This window comes from Protopterus annectens, chromosome 3.part1, assembly GCF_019279795.1.
Source record: "Protopterus annectens isolate FY-2018-M chromosome 3.part1, PAN1.0, whole genome shotgun sequence".
Classification (NCBI taxonomy): domain Eukaryota; kingdom Metazoa; phylum Chordata; order Ceratodontiformes; family Protopteridae; genus Protopterus; species Protopterus annectens.
Window position 1 is genome coordinate 52,255,154 of NC_056732.1, and position 20,911 is coordinate 52,276,064.

The window sequence follows — 20,911 nt, forward strand, 5'->3', positions numbered from 1 at the left end:
AATCGGAGGGGTCCCCCAAGTCCTCTTCTGACTATGTTTCTTTCTCCGACATCCTGGAGATATTGAAACAAAGAGGTGACTGGCCATCCAAAGCCCCCTCCGAGGAAGAGTGTCTTCCTTAAGGCCTTTGGTGCTCAGCCCTCCGCCTCCTGGGTGTCCCCACCCTTCGACGAGCTCCTGGATTTCATTTGTCGGAGGGTGTGGGAGAACCCTGATTCTGTGGAACCCATACCCAGGAGACCCAAAAAATTTCTGTCTGCTCCCCTGGGTAAGGAGTTTTTGTCCAAAGGGGTCCCTGTGGATGCCATGGTGGTGGCGGCGGCCACTCAAAAGGAAGTAGCGGAGACTTCTTCCTCTGTCCATCCTCCTAACAAGGAGTCTAGGACTATGGACCGGTATGGGAAACGTACCCTCTCATCAGCAACCTTTACGTTACGGTCGCTGAACTACCTGTCTCATTTTACTCGGCTCCAGAGAGATCTCTTCAAGGAGTTAGGAGGTACTCTCACGGATAACGTTCCTGAGGCGGTGACCCAGACGGTTAACGCCCAGGTCTCTACCCTCAACTCCATCATTAACTCCTCCATGCGGCTCATTAACTCCTCCATGCGGCTCATTTCATATGCAGCCGAGGGAGCGAGTAGGGCAGCAAGCTCAGGAGTCGCCCTTAGGAGGCAAGCCTGGAAGTGCCTTTGTCATTTCGCGGAGGCCTTCAAGTCTTCTTTCACTGATGCCCCCTTTGATGGTTGTTCTTTGTTCGGAATCTAGGTGAAAGACACCCTCACCAGGTGCGAGCAAGCGGGAAAGACTCTGTCTGCTGTAGGGGTCCGTTTTTCCCTTCCCTCTAGACCTTACCCCAAGGCCCAGGGGGGGGGTGTGGTTGAAAGAAATCACAGGGATTCTTTCCCGGTGCACAGGGTGAGCCCCCCTCCAGAGGCAGAGGAGGGGGAGGTTATTCAGGGAGACACCACCCTAGAGGTAGAGGGGGCCCCTGCAATTCAGGAGACCGCAATTCCTTTTGCGTCTCTCCCTACCGTCGTTCCTGATGGGATACCTGACTGTGCTTTTCCGGAGCCAGTTGGGTGCAGAATATCGTTATACCCGGAAGCCTGGCAAAGCATCACCCAGGACCGATGGGTATTACGAATCATTTCCGGAGGTTATGTCATCCCCTTTTAGTCAGATCCCCATCCAGTCAGTAAAATCCCGGATGCTCCACCCAGTCAAAGGAATCACGCACCTTCAGAGATTTCAAAGCTGCTAGAGAAAGGAGCCATCCAGCATGTCCCCTCAGACCAGATTGGATTAGGGACTTACGATTTTTTTTTGTGCCGAAAAGAACAGGGGACCGGAGAACCATATTAGATCTCAGTCAACTAAACAACTACATACAAAAGTCCAAGTTCTGTATGGTCACTCTACAGTCAGTTCTCCCGTTGTGGGGAAAGGAAGTATGGATGTGCTCCATAGACCTCAAGGATGCTTACTACCACATCAAAATGGACAGGGCATCCAGGAGTCACCTACGCTTCGGGCTGGGAGCCAGTCATTTTCAGTTTCGAGCCCTGCCCTTTGGTCTCACCACAACCCCCAGGGTGTTCACCAAGTGTATGGCGGTGGTGACACCTCAGTTGAGACGTCAAGGATTCCAAGTGCTTCCGTATCTGGATGACTGGCTCCTCACCGCCCCCAACAGGCATCTACTAGTCCAAACCAGAGACGCTACCATCACTCTCTGTCAACAGTTAGGCATAACATTGAACCGGGAAAAATCTGCCTTGTTGCCCTCAAAGCATGTCATTTTTATAGGTGCAGAGCTAGACACCGTTCAAATGCGAGCCTTTCTACCGCAGGAAAGAATCAGAGTCTTACAGCAACAAGTGCACGCCCTGCTACCCCTGAGGAAAGCGAAGGCAAGACTGGTTCCCCAGCTGCTGGGGACTATGGCAGCAACAATCATGTTAGTCCCTCTAGCGAGGCTGCACACGAGGCTCCTTCAATGGTTCCTCTTCGCTCAATGGTCTCTCCAGAAACTTCCACTTTCCCACACTATTTTGCTCACAGATGCAAACAGGATCTCAGTTGGTGGCTTTGCACCAGCAATCTGGACAAGGGAAAACACTTCGATGTCCTTCATGGATGCATCTGCAGTCATAACAAGTGGGTTGTCCTGTCGTCAGGCAGCCCTTCAGTCGGCCGGATTCCAAAGTCCGGGTCCGGCTTCGGCTGATGTCGCACTCCACCCGACGTCATCTCTGTTGGTCTTCGGGTATAAAGGCATCAGCCGACGCCATTTTCCTCAGTCTTTCTTGCCGCGTGGCGCCCGAAGCAGAAGCTGTTCGCAAGTGCCAGTCGGTCGGATCCAGAGATTACTTCTACCGAATACTACTTCGAAGACTTCTAAAGCTAAGTACCCCGTTGGGGACTCTTTCTTGCCTCAGCCGATGTCAGAAAAAGTTAACAATTGTTTAAACTGTGGGAAACAAATACCTCATAAAGATTTCCACTCTTACTGTCTGCCTTGTTTAGGCCCAGCCCACGTAGCAGCCTGTTCGGCCTGTGCTTCCTTCAACCCGACGCTTAGGCGTCGGTCGGAGTTCGCAGAACAGTTTTTCGGTTCTGATTTTGCACATTATGCCGTCGGATCCTCCGACTACCCAATCTGGCAAAAACGCAAAGATAAAGACCGACACTTTCGCGGTCCGCGGTTTCGGCGAAACCTTGGTCAAGCAAACGCGAGTGTCTCGGTTTCGGCCGAAACCGAGAAAACTGAACAAAGTACAGCTGAACCTATTCCTACAACTGAGGCCCCTGCTACAACTCTTGAAACGACTTCAGAAATTTTACCCACTACGGTGGTTGACTTATCAGACACCATCCCCTTGGATGTTTCTACCCCAGCACGTGGTGCTGCTAGGCCTCCAGCAGCCATGTCCATTAAGGCCTTCGCCAGGGCTAAAGCTGCCAAGACTACTAAAACAGTGCCTGTTACTCCACCCCCATCCAGGCCCTCTTCTAGTTCTCAAATGCTTACCTTGGCAGAAGATTTAATTTCTTTAATTAGAGGATCTCAATCTCACCCAGACAGGGCCTCTCAGCCCCCAGAGAAGAGACCTAGGGCAGAGCCCCCCGAGCCAGTGTCCTCTGATGATTCTGCTGATGAATCAGACATAACTGACCAGCCAGAGGCTCCCTTCTCCAATTTTGAAGATTCTGATGCTGAAGAATCCATCCCAGCTGCTTCCCCACCAGAAGAATTTTCCTTTTGGAAACTTTGCATGCCATGCGAGAACAGTTCCAATGGCAGCAACAGGATTTTTCAGACTCCAGAAAAGACTTAGGACCTTTCTGCACCTCCCTCAGCACAGGCCCTTGGCTATACCCCCTGTTCTCTCTGTGGTGGATGATGCTTTCAATGATGCTTGCTCCGCTCCAGATTCTTTACCCCAGCCCCTACCAAACCAGACAGATTTTACAGGGTGCCAGATACTCATCACCACCTTTACAAGGCTCCACTTGCAGACCCAGAAACTATATCCCAGGGCCCCAAGGCAGTAGCGACCATAGCTAAAACCCTATTCCTTCTGAAAGGGAAGCAAGGTCATTAGACAGATGGGGTACAAAGGTCTACACTTCAGCTACTCTCTCAGCTAGAGCTTTAAACTGTCAGTTTCACATGATACAATACCAAGAGTTTATGCTGGATCAGTTAACTAAAAAAACTAACCACTGATGAATCTCTTGATAAGAAATATGTATTAGGTATGGTAAATAACATACAACAGGTTAGCAACCATTCCTTAAAATGTGGCTATGATGCACTGGAGGCTTCATTTAGATCAGCCATGACAGGCACAGTGATAAGAAGGCATGCATGGCTAAAGGAACAAGCTTTACGGATCATGTTAAAGCTAAGTTGCTAGATGCTCCTATGGACAAGACAAGTTTGTTTGGTACATCTGCCCAGCAGGTTATGAAGAAAATGGAAGAAAAGGCAAAATCTGTTCAAACTGTTAAAGATTTCTTGCAGGTTCAACCCCAAGGTTTAGCAGGAACTGGCCTGCCAAAAATTGGTCCTTTCCTGACTCCACAAAATTTCAAAGGGGCAGGAATAGGCGTTCCAGAGGCAGAAACCAATCCAGAGGAGGTGCCTACAGAGGAAGACAGTGGCAAGGTAACAACAGAGGCACAGACACGCCACTGCCACTACATCAACACAACCACAGTGACTTAACCTAAACCCGCCTACCAGGGAACAAATAGCAGCTCCTCTAGGCGGAAAGTTAACCTTATTTTCAAAGAACTGGCACTACATAACAAAGGACAAGTGGATTTTACAAACCATAGATCAAGGTTACGGTTTCACTTCCACACTATTCCAGTCAAAGAGGAATGCCAAATCTACCTCCAAATCAAAAACAGAGGCTCTCGCCAGATAATGGAGTTAGCAAACATGAGAGCTGTGGAAAGAGTGCCAGCAGCAGAGCAAGGAAAGGGGTTCTACTCCAGACTATTCCTAGTTCCAAGAAAGGAAAAAAGTTGGAGACCAATTCTCGACCTGTCCACCTTAAATACATACATCATTGTCCCAAAATTCAAAATGCTGACCCTACAGCAACTTCTTCCCATGCTGGGCAAGGAGTCTTGGCTGGTAACTCTAGATCTCAAGGAGGCATACCTGCACGTCCCCATTCGACCAATCTGCAGAAGATACCTCAGATTTCTTGCAGGATCAGAGCACTATCAATTCTCAGCATTGCCTTTGGCTTATCTACTGCCCAGAGTATTCACAAAATGCCTGGCATCAGTAATCGCCCATTGCAGACTTCAGGGAATTCAAATTTACCCATACCTGGACGACTGCCTGCTACAAGGGGACAACAAAAGCAAGCTGACAACAGATTTACAAAGGGTCATTTACTTGCTACAAGCACTGGGATACACAGTCAATTTACAAAAGTCAAGGCTAATACCATCCCAAACAAGGACTTTCTTGGACGCGGAATTGGACACAGTAAAACAAATGGCATTCCTGACTACAGAAAAACAAAAAGAACTCCCTCTATACTTCTTGGCACTAACAAAACTGAACAAGTTAACAGCAAGAAAAGTACTGCAGGCCTTGGGCTTCATGGCATCATGCATAATCTTGGTTCCATTTGCCAGACTACATATGAGAAAACTACAGTGGTACCTAAAGAATTTATGGTCCCAACACAGACACAGTCTAGAAACAGAAATCCCACTAATTCCATGCTTAAAACAGGAGTTCCTATGGTGGGCTCAGGCATGCCAGTCAAACCCAGGCCTACCCTTTCGCAGATGTCAAGCAAGCCAGACCATCACAACAGACGCTTCAGACCTAGGATGGGGGGCACACATGCTGGACAAATGCGTGCAGGGATTGTGGACACAGGATCAACTTCAACTGCACATCAACCTAAAAGAAATGCTGGCAGTAAAACTGGCAATCCAAAAGTTCAAACCATTTCTCAAAGAGGGCCAGTTGATGATAAGGACAGACAACACCACAGTCATGTGGTACATCAACAAACAGGGAGGCACTCATTCATACACCTATGCAGAATGACCTTGGAGCTGTGGACCCTGGCACTCAGCTACAACATCCAGTTACAGGCAATATTTGTACCAGGAAAGCCAATACCTAGCAGACATATTAAGCAGAACCACTTGGATGCCCACGAATGGAAGCTTCATCCGGACATCTTCAAGACCATCTCAAAGAAATGGGGAATGCCACAGATAGACCTATTCGCATCACCTCTCAATCACCAGCTCAAAAAATTCTGCACAAGGACATTCCACCCATTAGCATGGAAAGTGGATTCGCTCTCTTTCAACTGGAAAGGCCTAACAGCATATGCATTCCCGCCTCTTCCTTTGATACACAAGGTACTACTAAAAATCAAGGAAGAACGTCCAAGGATAATCCTGATAGCTCCAAACTGGCCAAGACAACACTGGTACCCACTACTGAGGAGCATGTCTCGGAACAATATGTGGACAATTCTCCTGATGCCTTTGATGTTAACGCAGAACAACTACAGCATCATACATCCAAACCTAAAAATCTTACAACTGACTGCATGGAACATCACATAACAGCAGCTATTCCAGAACTTTCCCAAAGAGTTAAAGACATTATTCTGGAAGCACGCAGACCTTCAACAAGAAGGAACTATGCTGGAAAATGGAAAAGGTTTGTCATCTGGAGTACGGAAAGAGGAAAAGATGTGTCAAACATAGATATGCCTAACATTCTGGAGTATCTGGCCGAACTTCTTCATTCAGGCCTGTCCTACTCCTCCATCAAGATACATGCATCAGCTATTTCAGCAGAATACAGCTTTGATACACCTGTTTTTCGCACCCTTTGCTCAGACAATTCCTCAGAGGAATCAAGAATGTAAAACCTCCAAGGAAACCACCATTACCAGCTTGGGATTTAAACTTTGTGCTAGAAAAGTTGACACTAGCACCCTTTGAACCAGCAGCAACAGCAGACCTACAACACCTATCATGGAAAACTGCTTTCCTACTGGCAATTACTTCAGCAAGGAGGGTTTCAGAACTACAGGCCTTAATGGCAGTGCAACCCTTCCTAATCTTCCACCGAGATAGTGTCCATGAGGACTAATCCTACATTTATGCCTAAGGTGGTATCCAGAGTGTCTTTAAACCAGGCAATCCACCTACCTACCTTCTTTCCCAACCCACAAAACAGAGGGGAAAGAATACTGCATACCTTGGATGTACATAGACAGCTACGCTACTACTTGGACAGAACAAAAAATAGCAGAAAGACTGACCAACTTTTTGTAGCCTATGCAACAGGAAGGGAAGGAAAAGCTATTTCCAAACAGACAATCTCCAAATGGATAGGAAATTGCATACGATTCTGTTACTCCTTCCATGGAAAACCAATTCCACAGAACATAAGACCTCATTCTACAAGAGCAACAGCCACTACCACAGCCTTCTTACGAGGAGTGGCAACCAAAGACATTATTGAGGCGGCTACTTGGACCTCCGTGCATACATTTGCCAAGCATTATAATTTGCCTCTATATTCCAGATCCCGAGCAGGGTTTGCCACTGCTGTACTGCAAGGGATCCTAAACACACCATAATCTACCTTTATCCTCCTCCCTAGTTGGCTATGGTATTCTACCCACTTGTTATGACTGCAGATGCATCCATGAAGGACATAGTACAGTTTTGTACCTACCATAAATGTAGATGTCGAACTGGATAGCATCTGCAGTCAGGATTACCCTCCACCATCCCTCTGTGGTACTCCTAGGGTGTTTACCCTTCTAATAGCTAGCTGTTGGGGAGTCTTTTATGGTGTATTTGTTTTGTATATGTACATACATGCTTATTGTTGTGTTTACCTCTATCCATTTGGAAACATTGGCATCTATCCAAATTTTAGCCTGCAAGAGGGCTACTGGCATCTGGGGCAAGAAACACTGAGGAAAATGGCGTCGGCTGGTGCCTTTATACCGAACCAACAGAGATGACGTCGGGTGGAGTGCGACATCAGCCGAAGCCGGACCCGGACTTTGGAATCCGGCCGACTGAAGGGCTGCCTGACGACAGGACAACCCACTTGTTATGACTGCAGATGCTATCCAGTTCGGACATCTACATTTATGGTAGGTACAAAACTGTACTTTCCACTTCCCCCGGTTGCCACAGTGACCACGGACGCCTCCCAGATTGGGGGGGGCATTATCTAGGCAGGACAGTCCAAGGCATGTGGCAAGATCACGAGATACATCTGCATATCAACGTCCTAGAGATGAGAGCGGTGCTACTTGTGTTGCAGGCACTTCAGAGCTTTCTGCCTCTCGGGTCTATTGCAATACACTCGGACAACATGTCAGTGGTGTGGTATCTGAACAAACAGGGTGAAACCAGATCATATCCCCTGTGCAGAGAGGCCATGCGAGTGTGGCAGTGGGCAGTATCTTCCCAATGGTTTCTGGTGGCAGCGCACATTCTGGGGAAGTCCAACGTGGTAGCAGACAGGCTAAGCAGAGCTATTCTGATACCTTACGAGTGGTCCCTGAATAGTCTAGTGGCAGAACGAATCTTCAGCAGATTGGGTCTCCCTTGCTGCAACCTTTTTGCCAGCCTCCCTCAATGCCAACTGCAGCAGCTACTTCACACTGATCCCCCCACAGGGGGAGTCGCCCAGGGACGCTCTGGTCTACGATTGGCCCTCCGGTCTGCTTTATGCTTTCCCCCCCGTTTCCCTTGCTATCAGAAGTGATTCAGAAAGCTATAGCCTTGGGAAGCAGAATGATACTGATTGCGCCACACTGGCCTTGTCAAGTCTGGTTCCCCTTTCTCCATCCCTACATTGTGGGCACACCTTGGACTCTGGACCCTCAACTAGACTTATCGACACATGGGACAGTTCCACCCCTCTCTGCGGACACTCCGGTTGACAGCCTGGCTACTCCACTTCTGTCGTTAGTTAGGCTTCATCATTTTTCAACAGAGAGAGTTCATATTTTATCTTCCTCTCATAAGCCCTCTACTAGGAAGATTTATTCCAGCAAATGGAAGAGGTTTTCTATTTGGGCTCGTACCCAAGGAATTGACCCTTACACAGCTCCAATTGCCTCTGTCTTGGAGTTTTTGTCTACGCTTTTTCAGCAGGGCTCAGCGTCCGCTACCATTAAAGTTCAGTTGGCAGCAATTTCTAACTTTCATGTTGCTAATGAGCCGAGTCTAATGGCTCACAGACTCTGTAAGGCTTTCCTGAAAGGCACCCAGTTACTCCGTCCTCCTGTTTCAGAACCTGTCATGCCCTGGGATCTAAATTTTGTTCTGCAAGCCCTTACTTCTCCACCCTTTGAGCCTGCAGCTACCTGTGACTTAAAATTCTTGACCTGGAAAACTGCCTTTTTAATAGCCATCACATCAGCTAGACGTGTTTCAGAAATCCAGGCTCTTTCTAGTAAACCTCCATACTTGATCATTCATAAAGACAGGGTTTCTCTTAGACCAAACCCTTCTTTTCTTCCTAAAATGGCATCCATATCTAATCTTAATCAATCTATTGAGTTGCCAGTGTTCTTTCCCTATTTTTCAAAGAAGGCAGAATTTAGATTTCATCAATTGGATGTACACAGGCAGTTACATTTCTATCTGCACAGAACCAAAGATATCCAAAAATCTGATCAACTGTTTGTCTCTTTTTCGGAAAACAGAATTGGGTCCCCTGTCTCCAAGATCACCCTTTCCAGATGGATATCAAATTGCATCTCTTTCGCTTATTCTTCAGGGGGTAAAGACTGCCGTTTCCAGTCAAGGCTCACTCTACTCTGGTTGTATCCACTTCTACAGCTTATCAGGCCAGATTATCTATGGATGATATTTGTGCTGCAGCTACCTGGACTTCTCCACATACTTTTGTTACTCATTACAAGCTGGACGTGGTATCTAGGGGCAGGTCTTCCTTTAGTTCCACAGTACTCAGGAGTATCTTCCTCTGAGCCACCCAGGATGTAGGTGCTGGGTACACTGTCCCACAGGTAAGAATGTAGGCGAGATTGGACTACATAACATCAAGAAGTTATGTACTCACTATAATGTTCGATGTATGTAGTCCATCTCGCCTCACATTCTTACTTACCCTCCCACCTTCCCCTTCCTGGAGGATCTGGAGGTTAGGGCTGGTTTTTAGAGCTCCCTTCACCTTTGGTTTATTCCTTTTTCTTGGATGTTGTTATGCATGAGGTATGAGTGTGGTATTCGCAGCAAACTAAGTTCTGGGGATATGGAGCAGTGCAACATGGGATACCTTCTTAGCCCAGCCAATAGAAGACTTCGAGCTAGAAAAGTTTGGCCGAGTCGGAGCCAATATTCGGCTCCGAACCCACGGGTAAGAATGTGAGGCGAGATGGAGTACATATATCGAATGTTATGGTGAGTACATAACTTCTTGTTTTTCTGTATCTGTCTGAATCTCTCCATCTGTGTTTTTATATTTCCTGTGTATCGAAACTCTGGTGTTTATTGTAAGTAGATATTCAGTATTTGCATGTTTTCTATTTTGTTATTTATTGTTAAATACATCTATATCTTTTATTGTGGCTGGTCGTTTAGAAAATAGTTTTACCTTTGAGAGTAATTACATTTATTTGGTGGCACCATGGGCTTTATGCTCCTGAAAGTCTTGCTGCTTTGTTAATACTACCACTTGTATAAGTAGTAATTTTACTAACAGTAATTGGGTACCCTGGTAAGAGCCTTAAAGTAGTTGGCTGGTGGCAGTGAAATCTACCTTATAGCTTGGGTGGAGGTGGCAGAGCTGGTAAATCTATGCCAGCCTTTCCCAGTTGTGTGCATGTATGTGAAAATCAAATGTCTGTGTGTGTGGAACAAGGACAGAGAGCACTGATTTCTGCAGAGAGAAAGGTGAAGTCTTATTTGGGGCCTGGTGAGGAAGCCTAGCCCTAAGTCTGGAGTGTGCTCCTTATGTGCTCTTAAGGGAAGTTGTGGTTGGTGCAGAGAGCTGCATCTGAAAATACTGTGTGTATCCATTTTTCTTTTAAGGGAACATTCCCCTCTGGTGTCAGGGGTGAGGATTGAGGCTTCTTAATTACAGACCCAGAGGAGGGATGTCAGTTTGAACAACAGGAAAGACATTTTCAATGAAACTCTGAAGAGCATTAATGTTAAGGTTGATGCTTGTCATCGTTTGAGCAGGAGGAAGAACTGTAGATGGTGCTGAGGAGTGAGTCTGGTATAACCCCCCCCCCACGATGCCCATATTGACCAAAAAGAATGCAGCCTTATCTCTGCCCACAGAGATGTCCGACAGCTTGTTGACATCTTTCCAGCATGGCATCTAATGATGTCATAAATGCTAGAAATTCTCTACTTTTAGGGTGTGACATTAAGAACTAGATACCAGAGTTTGTAATGTGACACTTGGTCTGCACTCTTACAGTACTGGTCATTTGGACTGCATAATGCAAAAATCTCATTGGACTTTATGAAGTTTTTGAATACCCATATGCAAGTTTAACAAGTAATTTTCATTACTGATACATTCCAACTGTTGGTGGTCCTTTTGTATTCTTGTTAATTACTGTTATTTTTCTCACTTGCTATTGTTCATGCTAGCAAAGCTAAATTGTAGCTGAAAAGGAGGGCACAAGAGACCATCCCACTTTACCTGTTACAGTAAATGTATCAGTAAGAAACTTGGTTCTCATAGATCATTTTTTTAACCTGGTGTCTTTTACTGTTCATCTACTAAAATATAATGTGCTAGTGTTAAGATGATTTTCTTTCTAGGTATATGCTGATTACATTTGATTGTAAATTTAGATGCTCTTCATTTTTCACTGTTGCAGTCATCATACTTGGGTTATCCTGCCAGGGGTAGCCCTCAGTCAGTCCAAATACCAGAGGCTTGGTGCTTCTACTTCGGTTGCTGTCACTCGAGGACTGACGTCAGGTTGTCAGTGGTGTAAAATCAGGCAGCCGATGCCATTACATCAGTCTTTCTTGCCGAGGAGCCAGAAGCAGAGGCAGTTCGCACGAGTGCCGGTCGGCCGCTACCTGAGTTTTCATTTCCGAATTGAAGTTGAAGTCTTCTAAAGCTAAGTATCCCGTTGGGGATCCTCTTTTCTTGCTGTAACCGATGTCAGAAAAAGTTAACAATTGTCTTGCCTGTGGAAAGCAAATACCACACCGAGGCTTCCATTCTTACTGCGTCACCTGTTTAGGCCCAGACCTCAACGTCCCTCACTGTCTCTTTTGTGCTTTTTTCAACACCAGAACTATACTTCGTCGGGCCCATATTGTATCTAAATATTTTCGCTGTCAGTCCTCGTATTGCAGTGTGGGTTTGGTAAGCCATCCGACTAACGGTCTTCCAAAAAAAGTAAGGATAAAGATAGAGACCGCACAGGTCCAGAACTGCCGAAGATGCTTCCGTTAAGCTAGTTGTCCGGTCCTCAGTGAGACACTTTTGCAGCCCCTGATGCCCGCTTCTGTGGATTCACAGGCCGCTACCGAGACCCTTTCAGAGTCTGGTATGCCACAAGACTCTTCTTCGACTAAGGATCCTGCGGATGTCCCTACGTTGGATGGGTCCAGAGCCGCTGCGCAAGCACCGGCTTCCGAGGAAGTTCTTCGCACTACCGGTACTCTACACAAACTGATGACTTATTTTGCATCTTCAGTTCTTTCTAAAACTACCGAGTTTCTAAGGCCCAGGGTACGAACTACGCCCAAAAAACTGACAACCCAAGCTCAGGCACCTGCTTCCATGGCTCAGTCTCAAAATGGCAGAAGACCTTATTATGCTTGTTAGGGGAAGCCAGGCTATCCCTTCCAAAAGAAAGAGAATTGTCCCCAGTAGTTTTATCTGAACAGGAGTCTGATGACTCTGATGCTTCTGAAAATGAAGACATGCAACCTCTGTCTACTTATGAGGATTCTGATGCAAAGGAATCCATTCCTTCTGCCCCTCCACCCAAGGATTTTTCATTTGGTGAAACCCTACATACTTTAAGGGGGCATTTCCAGTGGGAATGTCAGGACTATCCTTAGTCAACAAAAAAAAAAAAAAAAGAGAGAGACTCAGGGAATACTTAGATTTTCCACAGCACAGACCTTTACCCATTCCTCCAGTCCTGGATGTTGTGGATATTGTTTTTCTGGAGTCCAGTTTGACTCCTGACACCCTTCCTTCTGCTCCCAGGAAACCTAACCGGTACTACAGAGTCCCTGACTCTCTCAAATTTCTTTTCAAAAATCCTACTGCTGACCCAGAGGTCATATCCTAAGGACCTTGAGAAATTAAAGCAACCTCAGCTAAGAATCCCACCCCCTGAGACAGAGATTCCCGAGCTTTAGACAGATGGGGTAATAAAAATATACACCTCTGCAACTCTTGCTATTAGAGCACTAAATTGTCAGTTCCACATGCTGAAATATCAGCAGCATGCCATGGAACTCCTCAAACAAAAATAGCTTCCTTTCCTGCTTGCGCAGAAAATAAAGAATTACAAGAGCTTATGCATTCTGCAAGCCAAGCTACTAAGCACAACCTGCAGTGTGGCTTTGACGCCCTAAAAGCATCTTGCAGGGGAGCAGTCACTGGTTCTGTCCTTAGAAGGCATACTTGGCTTAAGAAATGGACCTTGCCAGACCATGTCAAATCAAAATTATTGGATGCGCCATTGAACAAAGACAATTTGTTTGGCACCAAGGCAGAAGAGGTCTTAAAAAAGATGGAAGAAAAAGCTAAGTCTATGCACAGTTAGACTTCTTACAGGTCCAGCCTCCAAGGTTCAGTAGGCATTGACCCTCCAAGCACTGGTCCTTTCCAGCCCCCTCCAGGCCAGCTCAGCCCAGACCCAGGGGAAGCAGACCCCCCCCCCAGACAGCAGAACCAAGGAATGCAGAGATCTAAGCAATGGAGTTCCTCCTCTTCAAAAATAGGGATTACTAAGCCACCCCCTTATGGTAAGAACTCAGTGACTTTACACCTCCACCCTTTGCCTCTGCCCACCTGCTTGTGCCGCTAGGAGGAAAACTCTCTCTCTATGCAAACAACTCGGCCTCTATTACAGGCGACCAATTAGTCCTCAACATAGTGTCCCAGGGATACAAATTTTATTTCCACACACTGCCAACCCAGAAGGGTTCCCAGATCTTCCTCCAAACCAGTGGGCAGAGGCCAAAAAGCAAGTCCTTTCCTTGCTCTCCATGAGGGCAATTTAGCATGTTCATGCAGACCAGATAGGCCAATGTTTCTATTCCAGACTCTTCCTGGTACCCATTCTAAACACCTTTCTGGTGATACCAAAATTCAAAATGTTCACCCTCCAACAGCTTCTTTCAATGCTTTCCAAGGATGCTTGGTTAGCCAGCCTAGACCTAAAAGAGGCCTACCTACACATCCCAATCAGGGAATCTTGCAGGAAATATCTGTTTCTGGGCAGGATCTGTGCACTTTCAGTTGTCTGTGCTTCCCTTTGTCTTATCCACTGCTCCCAGAGTTTTCACAAACTGCCTGGCTCCAGCCACTCCTTTTTGCAGACAGAAATATTCAAATTTACCCCTACTTAGATGATTGCCTGATTCAGGCAGACAGTCAGGAAAAGCTTTTACAGCACCTGACCTTTGTAAAGGACCTATTGACCTCCCTGGGGTATACTGTCAGTGAAAAGAAATCAAAACTAGTCCGCACACAAAAGATTGTATTCCTGGGAGCAAGCCTGGACACAGCATCCCAGATGGCATTCCGTACTCCAGAAAAACAAGCCTACCTGACAGACTACTACTGTCAACTAGCCACCAGAACCCAGTTATCTGCAAGGAAAGTCCTGCAAGCTCTAGGGTTAATGGCCTCCTGCATTCTACTCATTCCATATGCCAGACTGCATATGAGGAAACTACAATGGTGCCTAAAAAGCCTTTGGTGTCAACACTCTCAAGACCTGGAAACTATCATACCAATGATACCCTGTCTAAGGAGAGATTTTCTTTGGTGGGCAGCAGCATGCATCTCCAACAAGGGACTTCCCCATCACAACCCCACGTTGCCCAGACCCTCACCACAGACGCATCAGACTATGCCTCGGGTGCGTACCTGGATGGCAGGTGCATTCAGGGCCATTGGAGCCCAAATCAAATACATCTGCAAATCAACCAAAAAGAGATGCTAGCTGTTCAGCACGCCCTGGCAGCTTTCAGACCCCTACTCTCCCTGGGGCCTCTACTGATCAAAACAGACAACACCACAGTGATGTGGTGAATCAGTAAGCAGGGAAGGACTCACTCTTATCCTCTCTGCAGGCTCGCCATGACCATTTGGCACACGGCCTCTGCCATGCAAATACACCTGCTAGCACAATTCCTGCCAGGCTCCCTAAACTCACTGGCAGACAACTTAAGCAGAAACCTGCTAGACCCACATGAGTGGCAGCTAGACCACAGAATCTTCACCCTTGTAACCCAGAAATCGGGCACCCCGGAGGTGGACCTCTTTGCCTCCCACTCCATCATCTCAGCAAATTCTGCACCAGGGAACCTCACAGCAATGCCTGGAAAGTGGATGCTCTATCCTTCCAATGAGTAAACCTCTTGGTCTATGCATTTTCCCCTCTACCAGTCATTTCATGGGTACTGTTCAAAATAGGGGATGAAAAACCAAGGGCAATCCTGATTTCCCCAGACTGGCTATGCCAGCACTGGTACCCACTGCTAAGCACCCTGTCACCATGGCACATACCTCAGATCCCAACAGTCCTGACCCAGAAGAATGAAGAATTCATGCATCCCCAATTGCAGACCCTCAACCTGGCAAGCTTGGCTTATTCCCTGACCTCTTCTCAAGCTGCCAGCCTAAGCAAACAAGTCCTAGATGTTATATGTGAAGCCAGATGCCCCAGCACTAGAAAATCCTATGCTGACAAGTGGAAAAGGTTTTGCACCTGGATCCAGGCTAAGGGAGATGGATCAGCACACCCCTCCCTACCTCTCATCGTGGATTACCTAGCAGACCTACTACACAGGGGGTCTATGCTTCTCCTCTTCTATTAAAATTCATGCCTCTGCCATCTCTTCTCATTACAGCACAGAGGCACCTCTCTTCTCACACCCTCTCATCAAACAGTTCCTGAGAGGGGCTAACAACTTAAGGCCACCCAAAAGAGCTCCTACCTCAGCTTGGGACCGTAACGTTGTGTTGGAAATGCACACCCTACCCCCCTTTTGAACCTGCAGCTTCAGTAGAGTTAAAATTCCTCCCTTGGAAAATAGCCTTGCTTCTGGCCGTCACTTCAGCTAGAAGAGTTTCAGAGCTACAAGCACTCATGGCTGTAGAGTCCATCATTTTACATGCTGACAGGGTCTCCCTCAGGGCTAACCCATCCTTCATGTCTAAAGTGGTGTCCAGTGTGGCTCTCAACCAGTCCATTCATTTGAGCACCTTTTTCCCTAACCCACAAAACAAGGGGGAAAGTATTCTGCACTCTTTAGATGTGCACAGACAGCTCAGGTTCTATCTGGATAGGGCTAAATCTTTTAGAAAAACTGACCAATTGCTAGTCATCTTCACAACACGGGCAGAGGGCAAAGCCATATCCAAACAAACAATCTCCAAATGGGTAGCACACTGCATCCATTTCTGCTACAAACAGCATGGGAAACAATCCCCAAAGGGGGTCGGGATGCATTCCACCAGGGCAACCTCCACCTCTGCAGCTTTTCTCAGAGGAATCCCCACCAGTGACATCTGGAGGCTGCAACATGGACTTCAAGCATTACCACCTGCCTGTCTTCTCCAAATCCAGGGCAGGCTTTGCCACCGCAGTCTTGCAGGGCATCCTAGCCAGCCCCCAGTCTTCTTGACTGCCTCCACCCTTTTCTTCAGCTTTGGGAATCAACCCAAGTGTGATGACTGCAGCAGTGAAACACGAAGAACATAGTACAGTTGTGTACACTTACCATAAATGTAGATGTCCGATTGTATTCACTGTTGCAGTCCTGGATGTTCTTCGTGTTTCACTGTTGCAGTCATTACATTTGGGTAATCCTGCTGGCAGGTTGCCCTCAGTCGGCCTGAATTCCAAAGTCCTGGGTTCTGCGTTGGCTGCTGTTGCCCTTTCCCTGATGACCCACCCTCCATCCCCCTTGTCTCTCTATCTCTCTCTCTCTCTCTCTCTTCCTCTCTCCTTACAGGGAATTTTTGGTATTTACTTTCTACTGGTGGTGGTCTTCCCCCATAACCTAGTTCCCTATTTGAGGGCTCCTGACAGTTGGGGCAAGAAAAACTGATGTAATGGTGTCGGCTGCCTGATTTTATACCACTGATGACCTGACGTCAGTCCTGGAGCGACAGCAGCCGACGCATAAATACTAAGCCTCTGGTATTCGGGCCGACTGAGGGCTACCCCTGGCAGGATAACCCAAGTGTGATGACTGCAACAGTGAATACACTTGAACATCTACCTTTATGGTACGTGTACACAACTGTACTTTTTGTAGCTTGTTTTGGATTACTGTAACAAAGGTTATGCTTGTTCCTTTCCATGCACTTTGATACAGTTCTCGTTTTTAATATTTTTTGGGCAAAAAAGTAAATACGGTAATATGAGCCCATCCAGGAGGGCTTCACATACATAGGCAACTTTAATTATGCTGTCAGAAACTTAAGTCGAATGATACTGCTTTATTTTTCATGCTGCTTTATATAGCCTTGGCTCATTCCTTCCATTCTGTTGTGAATATATCTAGCACTGTCTATATGAAAGCTTGAAATGTCAACTTGCCTGCTGGGAGATAATGCATCAACCATTTCTTATTAACAGGTTTGTGCAGCAAATTTTGGGGATATCTGTAGTGTGGTTGGTCAAGAGGCCACAGAAGAAATGCTGGTTTGTATTAGAATTTGTAATTTTACTTTTTTTTTTTTTTTTTTTTTTTTTTTTTAAGCATGCAGAACAATGTATGATTAAAAAAAGTTGTTTAGTAAGCATAACTTTGTCATTGTGTGTTGCATTTTACATAAGAAATTGGAGTCCTCTGACAACAAAGGCAGAGAGAAATTTAAAATGTTTTTTTGTTGACTACGTTATATGCTAGATCAGGGTAGTGCACTGATCCAAAAATGACCAGTTGTTGCTATTTTCCTGGCTCACTGATAGAAAAGCTGACAGAAAGATAACCAGTTAACAAAAGTGGGTAGATATTTTGTACATGAATATAAACAGAAAAAAACACAATAAAGTGATCAAAAAAGCAAATATAGTATAAATAGGACAGGTGTCCAAAGGTTACAAAGTCTGCATATTGGAGAATAAAATTAACTACAAAGATGCATTATACAAAGTTAGTATTAGTGTGCATATTGGAGAATAAAATTAACTACAAAGATGCATTATACAAAGTTAGTATTAGTCTGCATATTGGAGAATAAAATTAACTACAAAGGTGCATTATACAAAGTTAGTATTAGTCTACATATTGGAGAATAAAATTAACTACAAAGATGCATTATACAAAGTTAGTATTAGTCTGCATATTGGAGAATAAAATTAACTACAAAGATGCATTATACAAAGTTAGTATTAGTCTGCATATTGGAGAATAAAATTAACTACAAAGATGCATTATACAAAGTTAGTATTAGCATGATAAAGTACCATGTTTGTATTCAAAGAATGGAGAGTTACTCAGAGCAGATTAAGTGCATTTATGTAAAGGAGGAGGTAAGAGACTTCGAAAGAAAGTGCATTTTCTCTTTATAGAATTGTATATAAAACAGGAACAGGAAGATCTGTATTTTAGCATAACTTTCAGTCTAAAGGTGAACTCCTGAATGTTTTTTCTCCTTACTTTAAGTGGCTGTTCCCTCCAGAGGTTTGGAGGAAGAATAGAAAAAGCTTTGCAGTATAAGCCAGACTTTGGTGCTGAAGATTTTACTGTGCAACTCTGTAGGATCATAGGAGGATGTCTTCTATTCCATTGTTGCAGTATTCTATTTGTGGGTTTACCCTTCTTCCTGTCCAGTTCATCCGGCCAGGTTTCCAAAGATTTTCAGTCCCTCTTGGTGCGTCTGACATCCGACGTGGCTGCTGGAACGTGGGCCAGAAAATGATGTCTGCACGCACCAACCCTCAGAACCTTTCAGCCGCCAGTCGTACGCCAGGTGCTCCTGCTTCTCGCGGACATCTGATCGAAAAAAGATTCAGTTAAGTACCCCGTTGGTGATTCTTTCAGTCCTACTTTGTTTATATTTCTAGTCTGTTCATGTCATCTGGTAAGGGCCAGTGCAACTGCTGTTGGCTGATTCCCCAGAAAGACACCCATGACCAGTGTCTCTATTGTTTAGGCAGGGAACACAACCACGAGAACTGCACCATTTGCTGATCGTTTTTCCCTATCACCTTATGTCGACATTTCCAGACCTTGGATTTGTATTTAAAGAATCAGCACTTGAACCAAATAGCATTAAGGATTGAGGCCACGTCCGATGCCCCGTCTGAACTGCCTAGGAAGAGGACCAAGTCCTTGTGGCCTGCTTCGTCAGCTGTGCCTTTGTCTGCCATACCTCAGCCTGTAGCCGATGTTAGCTTGGCTGAGGATCGAGCATCCACAGTATAGATAAAGCAGTTACCTCTGAGGAAGGCGCACAATCTGGAGCGGACGACACGTCCACAGAGGATTTACTGGCACCTGCTTTAGATGCTGGGGGGGAAACCAGCATTCACTTTGGGCCTATGGGATGCCACCTCTGCCATCCTGACCCAAGGCCTATCCCTAGCCAGACGCCATCGAGGCCTTCAAAGAAAAAGCAAAAAACAAGACACCTTACTCTTTCCTCTGGAAGCATGCCTGATTGGCAGGCCTTTAGCCAGAGCTTGTTCAATGCCTTTATGGTCTTTAAGCCTTCTGCAGAACCCTCTGCCACTGCTCCTCCCCTCCTTAGTCCCAGACCTCTCATCCATGAAAAGAGGGTAGATCATCCTGAAGAAGAGGAATTGTCTGATTCCTTTGAGGACTCTCTTTTATACTCCTCCCAGATCTCATCCCCCCCTGGGATATGGATCTCATGAGGAGGGCTCGGTTGAATCCTATTCCTCTGTAGAGGATGTAACCTTTGGGGAAACTATTAAGATGAAAGACCACTTTAAGTGACAATCCTCAGATATGACTGATGTACAAAAGAGGTTTTATGACCTTATTCAAATGGACTCTCCCGGTCCTTCTGCCATTCCTCCTATTCAACCAGCATTTCTGGATGCATTTGCCTCAGCCTGCATTAACCCAGATTCCCAACCTCCAGCCCCACGACAGACTGAAGTCCCTGAGACGCAGAAATTTCTCTTTAAGTGCTCTCCTGCTGATCCTGCAACTATCTCCATCTCTACGGACAGGGCCTCCAAGCCCCTTCCTGCCACTCTATCCTTTCTGCTGTTAAGGACAGCAAAACTATGGAGAGGCTGGGAAAGAAAATCTACACCTCTGCTACCCTGTCATTTAGAGCCACCAACTACCAAGCTCATATGACCAAATACTCCTTAGCTCTGCCGGACAAAGCCACTAAGGACTTAGATGACATCCCTGGCTTTGCAGCCAATGCCTCCTTGTCTTGCCTGATAGCACCTATCTCTCAAGTGAATAGATATTCCTTAAGATGCAGTTATCATGCAACTGAAGCCTCAGCCAGGTCAGCTGCATCAACTTCAGTACTAAGAAGGTACACATGGCTGAGACTTCAGCCCCTCCCAGATGACTTCAGGGCCAAACTCCTCGACACACCTTTGGATCATTCAGCCCTATTTGGTACAAAAGTGGCTGACCTGTTTAAATACTTGCAACAGAAAGGAAAAGAATTACAGGACCTAAAACACATCCTCATCTCGCCTATTCCAAAAATTCCAGAGGAACTACCTGGCAAAGACGCAGCATCAGGAAAACCTCTAGGCCTGTAGCTACCCCCGATCTAGAAGACCCCCTAGAAGACAGCCTCCTCAGGCTAGGCCTTTTCAGTGTTCCAGCCAAAGGCCCCCCTTTCCTGATGGGGCAGGTAGTGTCTGACCTCCTGCCAAAATTTCAGCCCCCACCCCCCTCATCCATACCTTTATCTGTCAGTCTCTCTCACTGTCTCCCTGCATGGTCACTCATTACCTCAGACAAGTGGGTTCTGTCCATCATACAGAATGGCTACTTCATGTCCTGGATCCTCCCCCCTCCCCCCCAACAAGGCTGGGCATACCACAGCCTTCTCCTACCCCTCCTCCATCAGGTTTTGCAAACTCTTCTGCTACAAGGCACCGTAGAACCAGTACCTACAGAATCAAAAAGAAAAAGATTCTGCTCCAGAATCTTTTGTACCCAGAAAGGA

At 46.1% G+C, this 20,911-nt stretch overlaps 1 protein-coding gene across 5 annotated transcripts in view; it reads left to right on the forward strand.

Annotated features, from left to right (window-relative positions):
* PPP4R1 (protein phosphatase 4 regulatory subunit 1) overlaps nt 1–20,911 on the forward strand; it is a 1,686,542-nt gene that overhangs the window by 786,958 nt on the left and 878,673 nt on the right. For all 5 annotated transcript variants that reach the window (XM_044066551.1, XM_044066553.1, XM_044066554.1 and 2 more), the window contains one exon: nt 17,373–17,438. In XM_044066551.1, coding sequence (XP_043922486.1) covers nt 17,373–17,438 — 66 coding nt within the window. The remainder of the gene's footprint in view (nt 1–17,372; nt 17,439–20,911) is intronic.